This window comes from Thalia democratica, chromosome 3 (assembly GCF_965202585.1).
Source record: "Thalia democratica chromosome 3, ktThaDemo2.hap1.1, whole genome shotgun sequence".
Classification (NCBI taxonomy): Eukaryota; Metazoa; Chordata; class Thaliacea; order Salpida; family Salpidae; genus Thalia; species Thalia democratica.
This window is the reverse complement of record NC_139167.1, coordinates 19,802,680-19,820,753: the sequence shown is the minus strand read 5'-3', so window position 1 is coordinate 19,820,753 and position 18,074 is coordinate 19,802,680. Positions and strand designations below refer to the sequence as shown.

Sequence of the window (18,074 nt, the reverse complement as noted above, 5' to 3'; positions counted from 1 at the left end):
ATTTTATGTCGTAGAGAGCTATTACCTTTAAATTTTTATATGTTTAAGACAATGTTCTTTATTTGTATGTAAAATTAGTTTGATCTCTGTAAATAAAATGTAGGGACCTGTTTAAGTTTGTTATGCTAAAGCTTTTACCCAAATATTTATTTTCTAATAATGTTAAGAATAACTAGAGCAAAATTAATTTTATAAAGTTCTGTGCCAAATTTTTGTTGATTACTATGAATTTTTTTAAACAATCCATAAAGTTTAACTAAACTTATAGCAATTTTTTTACTAAAGCATGAAAACTTACTTGAATTAATTAAACAAAAAAATTCACACTATCAACAAACATACCTATTCTAAAATAAACGAAAACTAAGCATTGTAATTATCGATAACAAAAGGTTTTGACGTATTTTTGATTCACAGTTAAAAATTTGACGTACGTATTACAATATTTGCATTGCCTATAACACTTTATTTGCTTTAAAATAAATAAAGTATAATAAATTTGCTTTCCTGCAGTCTATGTTTTAGTTTTATATAGCTTTGTACGTGACTTAAATGCTTATTGGTTTTTGAAAATATTTAAGTTATTTTTTTGTTAGACATTAGTCTGCTATTGTAAATGATAAAAACAAACAAGGTATTTTACTAATTACAAACATATTTCAACAATCTTCATCAGTGTGTTTTAACAAACATAAAACTTGCGTTGTTCAAACAGCTATATTGGTCAATCCTCTTGGCACCTTGAAACTAGAATTAAAGAGCACATTTCAAAGTATGTAAGTGATCATATTAGCAACTAACCAAAGACAACTAGTATAGCAACTTAAATGCAATGAAAATATCTTCAATATGAGAACATTTCATAAAAAATTTTATTTATGGAAAAAGTTACTATGAAATGAAGTTTAGAATATTAAGAAGTTGTAACAGTATTAATGGCCTGATCAAAATTGAAGCCATATACATTAATTTAAAAAAACCCAAGCTATGTAATCAAAGAGAATTTGTTTATTTTTTATCCTTGTTTAGTGCTTTTATGTTATGTTTAATTATTTTAATTTAGAATTTTGATCATTTTTTTTTTGTTTTTTGCTTGTTAAACTAATTTCTGATGCAACTATAAGGCTATACAGATTAAGTATTTCTTTATTTTGTAACAATTGTAACACACTGTTGAAATTTATTTGTGTTTGACCTCGTTTGTTTTTATTTGTTTATGTTTTTATAAAGTTTATTTACTCATTTTATGTTGATAACGTTTACTATTATTTAAAAAATTTTATGCTAACTATAGTAAAAGTGTCATGGTTTTTAAAACCTATGATTGCACAAATTCACCAAAAAAAAGTAGAATATCGTTTTATTTTGAGCTATATAGCTTAAATAAATTTTCAGATGTAAAAAATCTTTAAAAAATACTCTTTTGAAATACCTTACGCTACACATTAAATAGTTTAAAATTTAGCTCAAAAAGTGTTTTTTTTTACTTTTAAAGCTAATACTAAATTCAAAGCTAAGTAACAGTATCATATACGTATGTAAAAGAAAACATTTTAAAAGTATTTAAAAAATATTCAACAACAGAAATCACTACGGAAAATATATTTGTTTGCGAAATTCGTAAAAAGATTACTGGAAATTTTCCATTTAAACATTGTATAGTTTGTCCAACTAAACTTACGTAGAGTTTAAAACATACCATATTATTACAAGCTTTTTAATTGAGAAACCTTCTTTTTGTGTTAGATAATTGACAGAAAAAACAAAAATTAGACTTTAAAGCTGTTTGCACGTAGTACACCTTGTAATTATGATAGACCTGAATTCGATGAACTTCTTATGAAAAGCATTTATGTACACAGGTACTAAATTAATTTTCTGAAAGCTTAGCAGACCAAACTTTTGGTCTTTCTACCACAACTAACTAAGCTTTTATAAACATTTTCTTTCGCTTTTTAAGTATTCGAATAAAATAATGATTAAAAAAAGTTTACATACTAATTTATAAATTTGTACTTCTTTGTGAAAAAATTATTTGTGTATATACATATTTAAAAAAAACTAAACAAAAGACTTGTAAGTTCCCTGTTATATTGTTAAGGAAAACAATAATTCTTACACGTTTAAAAACTAATTAATTTAAATAGTTAGACAGTTTTAAAGGAATCGGAGTTTCTAAGAATGCTATGTTTTCAAATGGTGTTATAGCAATTTATTAAATAGAAATACCATTAAAAATAAAATTCGCCTGTATTTTAACCTGTTATAACTTTTACTTGACTTATAATCTCACCTACCATTATTTGAGTGCAATATTTGTACTTTGTAATCGATTAGTAAACAAATGCCACTTGTTTAATTTAAAAAGTAAATGTTTTGAAATGTTTAATGTAAGTCTTTTTGCTACCACTAATTGTAATTAGAGCTTTTAGTTTTACTTTTAGTAGTTTTTGATAATAAGTGTTTCTTAATATTTCGCAAAACGAAGTAAATCTACTTAGTTTATGACATTAAAATATTTTAACTGTTATAGTTGTACAAATACCTTTTAATGTAATCTTTTTTAAAAATAACACAAGTTTAAAGTTTTTGGTTAAAAAAACATCTTATATTTAGAAATACTTTAATGAAAAGTGTTCTAGTTGAACTTTCATTTTAAGCTAGTTTTTACATAACTTTTTTTAGCCAAAAGTATAATTTAACACTTATACAAATATTGTGCAAAAGTGTTGTCAAATAAAAAAACGTTAATATTTATAGAACTAACATTAAGTATAAATTATTTTACGTTTTAGTAACTTTATTTGTAAAAAAAAAAGTGTAATAATATATTAAAAATAACTACGCTAAAAGTGTGTGTGAAAAGAATAAAGATACATTAATCAAATAAAGGAGTTGCAAGAGCATATTCAACGAATGTAAATATTCAAATGAATCTTACTTAAAACAGTCAACTTTAATAATGTTTATAGTTTTTATAACTAATATTACAAAAAGTTATCGATTATAAATGTTAATATGTCGATCAGGTGTTAACAATAAGTGAGAAATGTTTTTATTGTGTATCTAACAATAAAACCATACCGGATACACAGGTGGGTACAGGAAACTAAAAGGCTGAAAGCTTAACTACAGATTACTTATGTAATAGTTTACTTTTAACAAAACAATCGACAACGAAAAATTAGTACCGGATTTCCCGTAAGATATTTTCTGTAAAACGGTGATTCATGTAGGTATAAGTTGTGTACGTAACTAAATCTTACGATTAATATTCACGTGTTGACACAATTAAAGTAATCTGATTCGTTTATCGTTTTTTGGTAAACCTAATAAAAATTGATCTGTTATTTTGTGTTTTTTTGTATTTTAAAACCACTATATTAGCAAAAATAAAAAAAGTTTTGAAAAATAAAAATAAACTACATTGTAAAATTTAAAATCAGTTCTAAGTAAAAGTAAAACAACAAAATTTTCAAGTCAAAAAGTAGTTTTAGTTGTGTTTTTATATCCAAAAAAAGAATGAAACGCCTTTTTTTATAAAATATATATGGCGTTTAACTTTTTTTAAACTGTTTAGTAAATGTTTTGTTACTGTTGTTATTTCTTTTATTAAACTGTATTACTTTAAATACTAAAAGTTTCTGAATACTAAAAAACTTACTGTTATCTTTTAATTTTTGAATTTACAGAACAGATTAAAAAAAAAACATTGCAACAATATTTACAAAAAAGTTAACTTTTTACAACCATTTATAGCAGTTTATTGTAATAATTTATACTTAAAGCTTTCAACTTCTAGCAATTGGAATTTGAACTATTAAGAGAAAATAAAATTGAACAAATTCAGCTTTCAGATATTTACCCTTTCAGTACGTCAATCTGTTGTTTGTTTGCTTTTTACCTTTTTCTATTCTCTCATTAACCTGTAAAGTGTTTGAAAAAAATTGTTATTTGTCAAAAGCTGTTACAACTAGGTGAAGTAAAGCTTTTAGATAGTTTTTGTTTTTATTTGCTACTTTTTTAACTTTATCTTTTTAATTTTTCTTTTAAATGTTTTGTAAAAGGAAATAATGGTAGAACATAATTAAAGAAAAAAGTATTTTGTTTGTAAGCTTCTATTGCCTAATTAGCCTTTTTTATTAAAGTAAAAGTTTAACTTTCTTTTAATAAGGTACATTATATCTTTTTAAATACGCTTTATGAGTTGAACACTAAAAGTTTCATGTTATCTAAAATTTTGATTATAAAGCAAAAACGTTTTGAGTCTAAGTACACATTTTAAACTATTTGTACTTACATGTAATCGATTTGCTTAAAAAGTCGATTTATACACTTTATTTTAAATTTTCAGATCTTACAAAGTAAACCAACAAAATTTTACTTCATTAACAACCATGAACTGCTACCTGACACCACTTATACTATCTATGACGTCACAAATAGTCATACCCAGCCCAGTTAGAGTTAAGAGAGAAGCACCTAAGGTTAACATCGAAATAAGTCAACAGGAGCTTAGAAACTATATAAACTTACAAATAAGAAATTACAACGATGAACAACTGAACTGCAGGTTAGATTGCTCATGTAAACTAGGTATTTGTTTATAAATTTTATATTGAAAAAATTTTAAAACAATAAAATGAAACAAAAAATAAAAGAATCACCTCATATCTTACATCAAATTGCTTAACCTAGCATTTTGGGCATGCAGTACACTATGTACTTTTGCTTTTAAGATATTGGTTAGTCAATGTATTACATATAATAATGTTCTACTCGTAATAAATAGGACAGACCAGTACTGGCAAGAGGGAACCTGTAGACCATGTGAAGAAATATGTGGAATCGAAATAACTCAACTGTGTCAAAGAGAGTGCCCAGGTAACAAAAGTGCATTTATATAAGTATAAACAGTAAAGCTAATTTTTCTCTTACCTAGTTTTAATACAATTTTTCTTGAAAAGAGTACTTAGTTAGGTATAAGTTCTTTATTATCCTGAGCTTCTAAACTGAATTTAATTCTTAAATTTTTTACTTAATCGTTTTAAAATTTCATAGGATACCCATTATTGGTCTACAAGCGTAATGAATACATGATCAATAGTGAACAAAACATTGAGATTTTCATTAATAGAATGATGATTTATGGAGTATTGGCATTGCTAATTACAATAATAGTTTTGCAAGCAGTGACTTTATGCAGGAGGTGCAACACTGATGTACAACCTAATAGTAAATCTGGTTTGTTGCTTGTTAAACTTGTAGCAAGACAAAGTACATAAATTTGTACCTTAAATAAAAGTTACTTTAATGAGTATTAGTGATATAATTAAGTAACAATATTAAAGAAACAAAATAAATGTTTTAATAAATAATTTACTAGTTAATCAGTTAAAATCTTTATAAAAGTACAACTTTCAAACTTTAGTAAATGTCAATTAGATGACGGAGTTAACGAAAGTACGATGACAGTTTCAACCACAAGGTCTCAAAGAAGGGAGAACCCCATAAATAATACTGAAAGAGGACCTTTTATTACACCAAACCAGGGAAATTGTGTTGGACCAAGGCTTGCCGGAGTAAGTAATCAACAGAGACGATTCAACAATTTTCCAATTACCCATGATGTTGCATACAGCAGTCAGCAATCTCTAAATAGATGAAAAAATTGTTTTTAAAGCTTGGAGTTTTTAAATATTATTGAACTATAATAGAGTGTAAACTACTGTATATAAAATAATTTTAGTAGAAATTAATTTAAAGTCCAAAAATTGAGAAGGTCTAACACTAAACAATATAAAATCTTAGTTAAATTTTTAGTTTTTATCGTTTGTTAGTGTTAAGTTTAAGTGCTAACTTTCGCGAAATATTCATTTAAAATTGCTGCATACCATTTACTTCATATTATATTTAATTTTTAATGATTTTTTTTTTATATTCTGTTGTTTATAGGTTCGTTTCAAAATATTTGCCATATGTTTTTTACAGTAATTCTAAATTATTCAGCTATTTATTTTAACTAAATTGACTTTTGCTATGCAATGCCCAAAACATTTTCTCTGGCATAAAACAAATACTTTTGATTTCAAAAAATGTAAATTCTAAAAGTTTTTATTACATTTACTTATAAGATGTATTAAAATACCTGATTTTTTTATTGTTACTAATTTATTTAAACACTTAATGGATTTGCAAGCTTAATTTCCTATGATTACACATTTATTTATATAATTTTCTTTAATTTATTACTTTAAATATTTTACTAAAATTAATTTAATATTAAGCTTAAACTTTTTGATGTGAATATTAAAGTGTTTTAATTTTTTGATAGTTTCATCATTTTGCAACAAAACTAGGTATGTTTTTGTGAATAAAATCATAAATAATTACAAGTTTTTTTTAGTTATATACAATTATAAATTTTCTTTATTTTAAATACAGTTTACATTATGTTAAAAGGTAAGGTAAAACTATAAGTAAGATAACATTTTGTTTCAAACCTTAACACTAAAAAACACCTCAAACAGTTCAAGTTTTTGTACGATAGCCTGAATTATACAACTAATAACATAAATTTAATTATCTAGTGGTATAAGTAGCCTACTTAGTTATATTTTACAAGCTTAACTCCTCTGATACTGTTCTAGTAAAAAGTATTAGGTTTACCATAAAAATGCTGATGTTCATTATTTGTCTTATCATTAAGTATTTTTAAAAGAAGTTTTAGGTAGTTTCGATCGGCTGAAGATAAGTTAAACTTTAAGCGACAAAGTAAATATTACAAAGTAATATTTTATTACAAAGCAAAAGTTTTCAATGTTGTTTTGCGGATATGAGCTGTCTTTTATACTGTTTACTTTGTAATGAGAAATAAAGTTTATTGTTACAATTTTTTTTTCAAAATAACTGAAATTGTTTTGTATTTTCTCTTCTAATTTTATAGGACGACGATTACAGTTTACATTGGTTCACAGCTTACAAAACTATCGTTAAAAAAAATAAAAAACTTCTAGGATTTAACTTAAGAATATAACCAATGTAGAGTAATTAGATAAATATTACTAATAACAAAAACACCTGTATAAAAACAAAGTATGAACTAAAAAAATATCACTAATATAAGTATTGACAAAGTTTTTATTTCATTAATACAAAAAAACTAAAGCATTTAAAAAACATCAAAAGTATGAAAATTAAACTGAACAAACTATCGGTTCAAGCTTTGGTCGAGTTATTTTTCTAATTGTAAGAAGGTTAACTTAACACTATCTTTTAAAAGTTAAAAAAAATTTAGCTGACATTAGTTTATTTTAAATATGTGTAGCTTTCTGTTCAAAGATAGTGTGCATAGAAAGAAAAATTGTAATATTAAACATATGTTTCTTTTGATTTGAACTATATCAGTATGAAAAACATTATATGAGTTTTGTATGACATTTTTATTAAGATTTTGTTTTAAGAAAAGCTATTTTTTTATTTGGTTTATTTACATTTAAAGAAAATATTATAGTTAAATTTCTTTAAAAAGTTGTTCTAACCTGTTGCTTTATCATTTTATAAAAAACCACAACAAAATATTTTATTGAAATTCCTTCCTAGGCAGAAAAATATTCTGCTAATAGTTGAAGTATGATTTAAATTAGGAAAATAAAGAGATGTGTTTTTGTTTTCTCAAATCGTAAAATAAGAAATTTAAAGCGTTATATTTTATTTATAAAACTATCATATCTTTTATAGAGTTTTTGGTATTTTGTTGTTAATACATTTTGTAATTTGAATAAAAAAAATTAGGCAAATATAAAAGCGTTTATAAAGTTACTATTGAAAAACTCTACAGTAACAAAAAGTATATGAATTAATGAACTACTTACTATTAAAGTTTATCGCAGACTGTAAATAATTAAATGGAATTTTAAATGTAGTAAACGTTTTCGACTTAAACAAACTTTTAAAAAGATTATTAATTTTGACAAAGTTTTAAAAACTACTTATGAATTAGCAACCATCTTTTAAATAATTTTTATTTTTTTTGTGATGCTTCCATTCTTACTTATTTAAACTATATGTCTATATATATATATTATGTCAAAAGTTATAGTTTCTTAAGTTTTTTAATTGTGAATAGCGAAAAAACAAACAATTTTCTACTGAAACACCAGGTCTGTTCTAAACACTTGTTTAATTTGTTTCTCAATATATTCGAACAAAAGACTTCCTTCCGTTTTATTGTTAATTGAACAATAAATTAAAAGTTTACTTGCATCATAAAGTATTTTGTATGTTACAAAAATTTAAGAATTTGTATAATTAAATTGTAGGTTACATTTGTAAAGATATTTATTAAACACATAATCAGATTATTATCAGAAATTCAAACCAAGTTAAAAGTAAAGTTAACTTGTTAATATTTTAGAATATAAACTTTTAAACTAATTCCAATGTTTAAACCTATTTTAAACCTAAAGAATTTCATCCTAAACAACCTAGTTTTTAATTTACTCACTTTAATACGTTAGACATAATAAACGTATTATAAGTACAAAATAAGCATCGAAAATATTTAAGCTATGAAATGTTTTGTTCCAAATTATGCTAAAACTTTTGTTACTGCTTTTGAGATATATTTACTTTTACTCATACAAAAGAAGTCTTAAAACTTTATTTTTGAAAGCTTCTTATCATAAAAAATCTAATATTTTGTTATAATACCTTATGCATAATTTAATTAAAAAAATTTAGGGCTTAAAGTTTTAGGTACGATAAATCTAAAGTTGTAATAGTCTTCTTTTTATATAATAAAATTGAATGTATTTTAAGTCTTCAAAAAAATCAACTAAAATATTGTTAGTACTTCTTAATTTTGCAATTTTCTGCACTAATTATTAAATAAGTAAAACTAGTTTTTTGCATATTCTACTCAAGTACTTTTAATTTTCGCTTGCATTTATAAAAATAAGCAGAGCATGAAAAATCTTGTGACATTCGGATTTTTAACATCTTATATAAATAGAATTAGTTTTCAACAAGTCAACAATTAAGGAAGTTTGTTTAAAAGTTTCTTAAACGTGACTATAAAAAGTAATTGTTATAGAGCTATTTCTATCTGAATTTTTTTAGTAACATTTTAAAATAACTTTAGATACAAAGGTAAAATTTTAATTTTAGAGGTACAAAAATATAACCTATTTATCTATTATCGTGTTAAGCACATTAAACCTGCAACTTTAAGTTTAGATTAAAGCTGTGAACAAAAAACGTATCTTTCAATTAAGGAACTAGTAGAGTAACAAATACAATGAATTAACTGATATTAAGAAAAATCTTTAGACTTTTAAACAGTAACCGTACTAATGCATAAAAGGCCAGAAATTTAATGAACTAAGATTTAAATATCAAAAATTTTTCGTATTTTGTGATTAAGCAAAAACAAAATGCTTTTTTTTTTAGTTTTTGTGAATATAAAGTTTAAAAGTTTAAATTTTCAAGTCAGTAGTGTAAATATATATTTATTAAATAAAAACTTGGCATAACACATATAAATAAAAAAAATTTGTTTAAAAACTATTTAAAACTAATAAGTAAATGCTGAAAATAATACAATAGACATCAGCAGTGTTTTCTCTAAAACTTAATTTTTTTACTTTGAGTACTTAAGTTTTTTTCTAGATTTAAGTAAAACTATATATGTATATATTTTTTTAAATCTTCATATTTTGAATAAAAAAATATGGTTTAACAACAGTAACTACTTTTTTTAATATTGCATAACACCTAATAGACTGCATAACTTTTATTAACTTCATCTATTTTGCAGTATATCATAAACATCATTTTACTTTTAAGTTAAGTGGTATTAAGTCTTGAAAGTATTCATAATCGAACATAGCAAGAGAAATACAAGAAAAACGTAACTTGTTTAAAAGTTTCTGACACAAAGGTATACGTACTTCTACAGGTATATTTACTTAAAAATATCCATTTACAGCTTTGACTGTAACTTTGTATTTAAGTTACAAAAAAAATTCTACAGGGTATGATAACTTGAGCATGTTGTAAACACGTGTAAACCATTTGTAATACATAATAATTTCCAACAAAAGATCATACCGTTTTTTTTAATATTTTGATAAGCCTTAGTCGAAACATACAATATACTTACCTTTAATCCTTATTTGGTAATTTTCTCAATTGCTTTTAACATTGAACTTTTGTCATTATTTGTGTTAAAATTACATTTGATGATTTTTATATTTTTTTTAAACTTATTTATTTTTAAACAGTAGAGTGAAAAACTTTATGTTATTTAATTTATATTATTAGAAAAATAGAGTTTTGTTCACAACAAAAAAGACTGTGCTGAAAAACATTTTTAACCAAATTTTAATAAGCTAACTAAAACGTTCCTTTTAGAGTACATAGAAATATTGTTAACATAATAAACAAAGTATTCAACAGCATTAACAAACATGCGTAGGTTAAAACACGTGAAATTTACTATTGTATTTAACATTTTTCAACAAAAGGTTTTGTAAAATTTTACGTACAAACATACTTACTCATAGGTAATGTTATTAACTTTAAGTATATTTGCTTGTTTACAATCTAATTTAAAAGCTTTGCTTTAAGTTTTAACAGTAGTCATGTTATTTCAATAATGAGGTCGTATTTATTAAGCAAACTTTATGTATGTTTAAGTTGATTAGAAATTTATTTCAAGTTCTACTGAAGTTTTGAAACTTTAATTCCAAAATAAATTACTTTTTTTCCACACCGAATTATTCTAAATTGTTTTGAAAATAAGAGGCTGTTTAGGTTGTTTGTTTAGGTTGTTCTTAACCCACTATTTATTTAAAGTAAATATGAAAAATAAATTTAGCAAAAGTTGTTTGTTTAAAAATGTTTCGTGCGAAATTTGTATTAAGTATCAAACATTGCTTAAATCACCAGAATTTTTTAGTTTAGTTATATAAAAATTACCAGTTGAGTTTATAGGCTTACTTCAATAAACTAAATAAAATATTTCACACACGAACAACTGTTCGTATGCTATAAGGAACAAAATTAATTATTGTTGACATTTTGACGTATTTTGCTAGAACTTTTAAATACAATTTAAAACGTGATTCACATAGCAATTTATAATGTAGTTCAATTAACCTTTTGTTTCTTTAATTTAGTTTGAAGTGCTGTTTTAATTTTTAATAATATCTCTGTAATTGAAAAATACGTGACTAAAACACTAAGTGAATTTCGGAATTATGTAATATATTTATGGAATTTGTCTTAAGGTATGCTAAAGCTTTAATTTTTTTATTAAAGATTAGATCTATTTCAACTACACAAAATGTTAAATATACTTAAATTAAATAAATTTTTAGTTTTCTATTCTAATCAGTTCAATAACGCTGTGAATTTTATCAGAATACTGCTAAAATTTTCTATAATCTTTTAGATTAATCTTAAATGTAAAGTATTTACTAATTTTCGTTTAAATTTGAAATAAAGACATAAAGTGTGAATTGCATTTATGACAATTAAAAAAATAATGAATTTACAACAACAATCATAGCTGCTTAAAACTAATAGAGACAGGTTCAAAGCTTTAAAAATATATTTACGACATATTTTATGTTAAAAAATTATAAGTTCACAACAATTTAGGCAGCAGCTTAAATTTTTTTAAGACCAATTAAAAGTTTAAACAGGTGTTTTTACGATTTCCAAATAAAGCTTGCATTCCAATTAATCTATTTAAAGTAACAAAATTTTCCGCGTGATATAACAGTAAACGTAAATCACGTGAAGTAAATTATTTTATTGAATACTTGCCAAGAAAGGGATTTTAACAAATAAATATTGTTATGCTTTTAAACCTCAGCTCAAATATTTGATGTAGACACTTATATTGTACTTATATGATTTTTATTTGTTTAAAACGTGTTTGTATACATATTACTAATAATTATCAATGCATTATACTTTAGAAAGTTATATTGCTTTTTCATAAAAATCTTTTGTAATTGCTGTGTTGGTTAGTAATAAAATTAATGTGCTTAAATATAAACATTTGTAGATTGTAAAAATAAAATAAAAGTCCCTAACTAAGTTAGTTTCTTTCCAGATAGTTTAGAAGATTACAGGGAATTATTACAAGAAAAATACAAGTTTTGCATTTACTGATTACATAATTACAAGTGATCAAGGTAAATTTACTAAAAATATTTCATTTAGAGCTCGTAAAAATTTCTTTATTTAAAGTTACAGAAAAGAAACCACAGGATATAACAAATTAGTATTTTGAAAAAATGTGAAATTTATTTATTTAGTTTTGTCAACAATAGATCATGCCACATTTAAACACTAGATTATAGATTTTTCAGTAGATAAATTAATGTAACCCACGTATAAAGTTATGTTAATGTTACATACCAAACACACATTTAGAAATATTTGAGTTGTTTGTCCGTTTCGTTAAAAACTATTATACGGCTTTAACACTTTAAGTTTCACAAAAGATAAAATACATGTTAAAAACAAATTTAAGATCACACCATATTTTGTAACATTTCAATAACTTAAGTTAAAATTTTGTGACGTAAATATTTGTTATCTTTAATATTTTAAATGTTTAAAACGCTGTTTTTCAAGAGGATAGTATGATGCTTAACTTGACCTTTCAAATAGCTTTGTAATCATTTAGCTAAGAGCTGTTACCCAAAAAATTTTTTTTAGTTATTCGTAATTGTTTAAAACAGTCAATAAAGTTTAAGTAAACTTATATTACATTTTCTACTTAAACATGAAGACTTAATTAAATCTTATGATATAATAGTTAAAAAAAATACTTCACACTATTAACAAACATACGTGTTCTATAACAAACTAGAACTAATTATTGTAATTATTTATAACAACAGGTTTTGATGTATTTTGAATTCATAATCACATTTTAAAATTTTGCGTACGTTTTATAATATTTGCACAATGTTTCATTTAATATAAAAATAAAGAATGCAAAACTTTTATTTGTTTCTCGCAGTCCCGTATAAGTCTTTGTTTTAATTTTAAGTAATATCTCCGTAAATAAGAATTACGTGGCCTAAACACTAAATAAGTTTAAAAGTATTTAAGATATTTGTTTAAAGTTACCAGTGGCGAGAAATGGTGTTTTTGTTTTAGAGTGCGAAAGTTGTATGAGTATTAAAAATACTTTATTCTTATTAAAGCTGTGAAATATAATATTTATTTTTTATTTATTTAATTACTTCGGTAGCATACTTAAACAATTTTACAAAAATACAGGTTAAAAAATATATGTTTATAAATTTTTTTTTATATCAAAAACTTAAATTAGTTTTTATTAGCATTTTTTATGACATTAATATTGTAAAAATTTATCAGAGTATTGCATAAAATAAATTTCTAAACTTTTAAGTTTAATTTTTTCTAGTGTAAAGTAGTTGCTATGTTTTATCAACTTTGAAAAATTCATAAAAAAGACAAATTTATCATAAAGACAACTATTTAAAATTATTCCAGACAAATCTAAAGTTTTAAGTAGTACATTAACGACAGACTTTCCATTTAGAACTTGTAGGATTTTAATGAAATATATAAGTATAAGTTTATAAAAAACTTAAAGTTAAAAAAATTTCCACGTGATATAACAGTAAACGTAAATAACGTGAAGTAAATCATTTTATTGAATACTTGACAACAAAAGGTTTTAACAAATAATTATTGTAAAATTTTCTAAACCCTAGCTCAAATATTTGACGTAGATAGCTTATTGTACTTACTTGGTGTTTTCTAATTGTTTATATATTACTATTGGTAATAGTTTTCCACATAATGCAGTAGTTTACGTATGTTAAAAGCAAGTGAAATTTACTTCAAGTGTAGAAAACTTGCGATCAAAAGAAAAGACGCAAAACTATTTTGTAATATTTAATCTTGAATCAAACATCTGATGTAGATACTTGTTGACCATATTTTGAGTACGTAAAATATCCTTAAGAAATTATACAAAGTATTCAACACCTTTAACAAACATACGTATTTAAAACATGTGAAAATAAAATGTTTTATGAAATATTTTGTAACAAAAGAGTTTAACGTGTTTTGGTACAGTTTTGTAATCTCCGTTTAAAACGTGACGTACTTAGAAATTAACCTTATTAGGTAATGTTAGTTAATCAAAAAAACTTTTGTTTTCCTACAGTCTAGTTTAAAGTTTTTTTTTTTATTTTCATGTAAAAGCACAAAAGTACGTGGTTTACATATCAACTAAACATTGGAATTATTTAGGTTATTTGTGGAATTTTGCTTAAGTAATACTTATTAAGGGATTACCTGTACTTTCTTGTAAATAAATTAATGTTAAATTTAGTAGTGTGTTTTTAATTATAACACAATTTCTTTAAGTAGTTAAAAAAACAAATTCAATATTTTCACTACAATAGCAGTCACCTTTTAAAACTATTTAACACGTATTACAAATTTTTTTACAGATAAACTTTCTAAAACGTTTCACAACAAGCTTGTACTGTGACCCCTTTTTAAATTTACTGAAACTGTGAATAGTGTAAACATTATTATACTTTTAAAATAAGTGCTAATAAGTCTTGAAAGACCGCATAATCGAAAACAGCACAAAAATTTAAAAAGATGTAAACGAATTTTTTTTTAAAGTTTCCAATTCAAAGGTATACGTACTTCTCCAGGTATATTTACTTAAAACTTTCCATTTACAGTTTAGGCTGTTACCCCTATTTAAAGTTACAAAAAATTTTCCACAGGGTACGATAATTTTAGCATGTTGAAAACACGTGTAAATCATCTATCATACATAATACCTGCCAACAAAAGATCATACCGTATTTGAAAATATTTTGATAAGCCTTAGTCGAAACATACGATTATCCGTCGTTTAAGCTTTATTATACTTATTGTCAAATGTTTTTAGTATTGAACTTTTGTTGATGTTTATGAAATGTTCAAAAAACTTCTAATTAATTTTTATTTTTGCTTATAGTAAAATGTAAATTTAACAACAAGCTTATTTACTTTTTGTTGCTGAATATAAAACATTATAAAAATAGAAGTTTGTCCACAACAGAAAATAAACAGAAAGAAAAATAAAGAAAGATTTAATAAGCTAACTAAAGCATTCTTTTTAAAGTACATATAATGTCCCGAACAAATTAAACAGACTACTCGACACTATGCATAAGTAAAAGACGTTAAAAGTAACTTGTGTATTGAATATCTTAAAACAAAAGACATATAGCAATTAAAACAGATAGTTTTATATCTATGCTAGCGTTGTTTTAAAGAAACTTAAGTACTATACAAGTACTAGCTTTGTAAATAAATATAATACATTGTTTATTGACCAATAAATTAAAGCGCTCAAAAAGTTTGGTCTAAGGACTTGATGTAAAAAGGAACTTTATGTTTTCCAATAGGACAGTTTGGAAGTTTTAATTAACCTTTCATAATAGATCTGTAAATAAAAATTAGTTATTTGTTTAAGAGTATTAAACTGATTTTAAAACAATTTGTCCCAATATTTGTTTAAAATAATGGTCTATAACAATTTTAGGAATAGTAGTACATTTTTTATACCTCTGCGTTTAATTTTAAAGTTGCTTGAAATTATTTGAAACCAGCAACAAAGTTCAACTTAATTTACAGAAACATGTTTCACTATAACTTATAGACTTACCTATATTAATTAAATAAAATACTTCACACCATTAACAAACATACGTATTCTGTAATTAACGAAAACTAAGTATTGTAATTATTTACAACAAAAGGTTTTGACGTATTTTGACTTCATAATTACAGATCGAAATTTGACGTACGTATTACAATATTTGCATTGTAAATAACACCTTACTTGATAGTTAACATATTTTTTCCTGCCGTCCCGTAAAAACCTTTATTTTAGTTTCAAATAAAACTATGTAAATAAAAGTTACGTGTCTTTAAAAGTAAATAAATGGTGAAATATTTAAATTACTTATAGAATTTTTCTTAAGATACTTCAAAGCTTAGCTTTATATAGATTACATGTTCTTTCATCTAGACAAAACTATGTTTAAAACATGTTCATTATAAATGCTTTGTTAATTTTTTAATTTCTAGTGTGATTTTTACATAAAAAATATTAAAGCTTAGTGCTTGAATGTTTTTGGGAAGCTAAAACAACCGTTATATAGTACTTGTATATGTTTATCTTTCATTACTTTAATTATTTTTATGAAACAATTAAGCAAAAAAAAAATTCTTGAACCTTTCAAAAGTAAAAAAAAAACATGTGAATGAAACATTGATTTTAATTACTTATGTCCACTAGTTCAAAATTAAATTAGCGTGAAAAACTCATGGTCCAGTGTTCGTACTTTATATCACTTATAAAGAGTTAAGTAGGGCTTAATAAGCCATTAAGACAAAACTATAAAATTAAAATCTATGAAAACTTTGGTATTCAGAACATTTCTATATAAAACTAATTAAGTAATGCAACTGAAGAAGCATAAATAAACAACATAAATAATGAACATAAATAAATTTAAAATACTTAGTACAAAGTATTTTAAATATTATTAGTTTTTTACGCAGTAAAGTTTTTAAGAACACAACAAAATTTTCTATAAATTCTAGGTGAAATTATGTAATCTGTTATGTATTTGTTATTTTAGTCAAAATTTGAAAAAAAAAAAAATCTGAGTGGTAATCATGACAGTAAAATGAAAATAGTAAATTGTTCAAAATAGCTGCTTAGAATCGTTAAAGATAGGTTCAAAGCTTTATAAAGTGCATTTACAAGATATTTTCTATATAGAACTTGTATGTTTTCCTTTGTTTCAGTTTGTAGTTACAATATATTGCACGTGATATAACAGTTTACGTAAAATAACGTGAAATGTATTATTTTAATTAATACTTGCCAACAAAAGGATTTGAAAAATATTTCTATAATGTTTTTTAAACCCAAGCTCAAATATTTGACGTAGATAGTTTTATTGTACTTATTTGGTTTTTAATTGTTTGAAACGTGTTTGTTTACATATTACTAATGGTTACCAATGCATTGTGCTTCAAGAAAGTTTATTGTTCTTTCAATAAATTTTTTTTTTAATTGCTGTGACAGTTATTTCAAGTTTTAATATACTTATAGCTTTCGAAAACAAAATATAAAACTAAATTAAAATTTTCCCAGTTTGTCTAAAAAATTAAAAGTTTTAGTACAAAATAGTAAAAATTTTGTTAATTGTGACAAAGGTACATTTACTAAAAATATCTCATTTAGAGCTTGTACAAATTCTTTTATATATAGTTACAGAAAGCTTTTTGCAGAATATACTAAAATAGGCATGTAAGAAAGCCAGGAAACTTTTTTTTGACAACAAAAGATAATACCATATCTTAAACCCAACATTATTTTTTTGCGTAGATTAATTACCTGTTAGTGTTGTTGTAACCCACGTATAACGTTATATGACGTAAATTCAAACTATCATGTTTGTTTTTATCTTTATTATAAGTAAATGTGTATTTAGCAGTTATGTTTAAGTATTGTTTAATTCTTTTACAACAGCTTCGTAAACAAACTTTGTTAGTGTTGCATACAAAATAAACATTTAGGAGATTAAAGTTGATTGTGCTTTTGACATAAAGTATTATACGGCTTTCATCACTTCATTTTTTTACAAAAGGAACGATAAAAATAGATATAAGTTCATACGTTGTTTTTATTATTTCTATAGCTTATGTTTAAACTATGTCACATAGGTACTAATTGTCTTTAGTAACATTATCATTTTAAAGTTAAATGTTTTTCAGTTGTCCAGTATAAAGTATTATTTAATCAATTACTATTTTTTACTCTGTAAGCAAAATTTATTGGCACTACATACAAAACTAGAATTACAAATATCAAGTTATTTATAAATTTTATTAGACGTTATAACATGGCTTTTATCATTTTTACTTCAAAAAAGAAATGTTATAAATCAATAAAAGATCATATGATGTTTTTTTTTATCTCAATAATTTACGTT

At 23.7% G+C, this 18,074-nt stretch overlaps 1 protein-coding gene across 1 annotated transcript; it reads left to right on the top strand.

The window, feature by feature from the left end:
- Positions 1-4,359: 4,359 nt before the first annotated feature.
- Positions 4,360-5,972, top strand: LOC145831924 (uncharacterized). The gene is made up of 4 exons (XM_082939277.1): positions 4,360-4,573; positions 4,793-4,884; positions 5,062-5,244; positions 5,446-5,972. Exons 1-4 carry the CDS (start codon positions 4,398-4,400, stop codon positions 5,664-5,666), a joined length of 672 nt encoding a protein of 223 aa, XP_082795403.1. The 5' UTR covers positions 4,360-4,397; the 3' UTR covers positions 5,667-5,972.
- Positions 5,973-18,074: the final 12,102 nt, after the last annotated feature.

Coding starts and splice junctions, on each gene's coding strand:
- LOC145831924 (XM_082939277.1), top strand. CDS start 4,398: ATGAACTGCTACCTGACACCACTTATACTATCTATGACGTCACAAATA. Junction 4,885..5,061: donor GTGTCAAAGAGAGTGCCCAG/GTAACAAAAGTG, acceptor AAAATTTCATAG/GATACCCATTATTGGTCTAC. Junction 5,245..5,445: donor ACAACCTAATAGTAAATCTG/GTTTGTTGCTTG, acceptor AATGTCAATTAG/ATGACGGAGTTAACGAAAGT.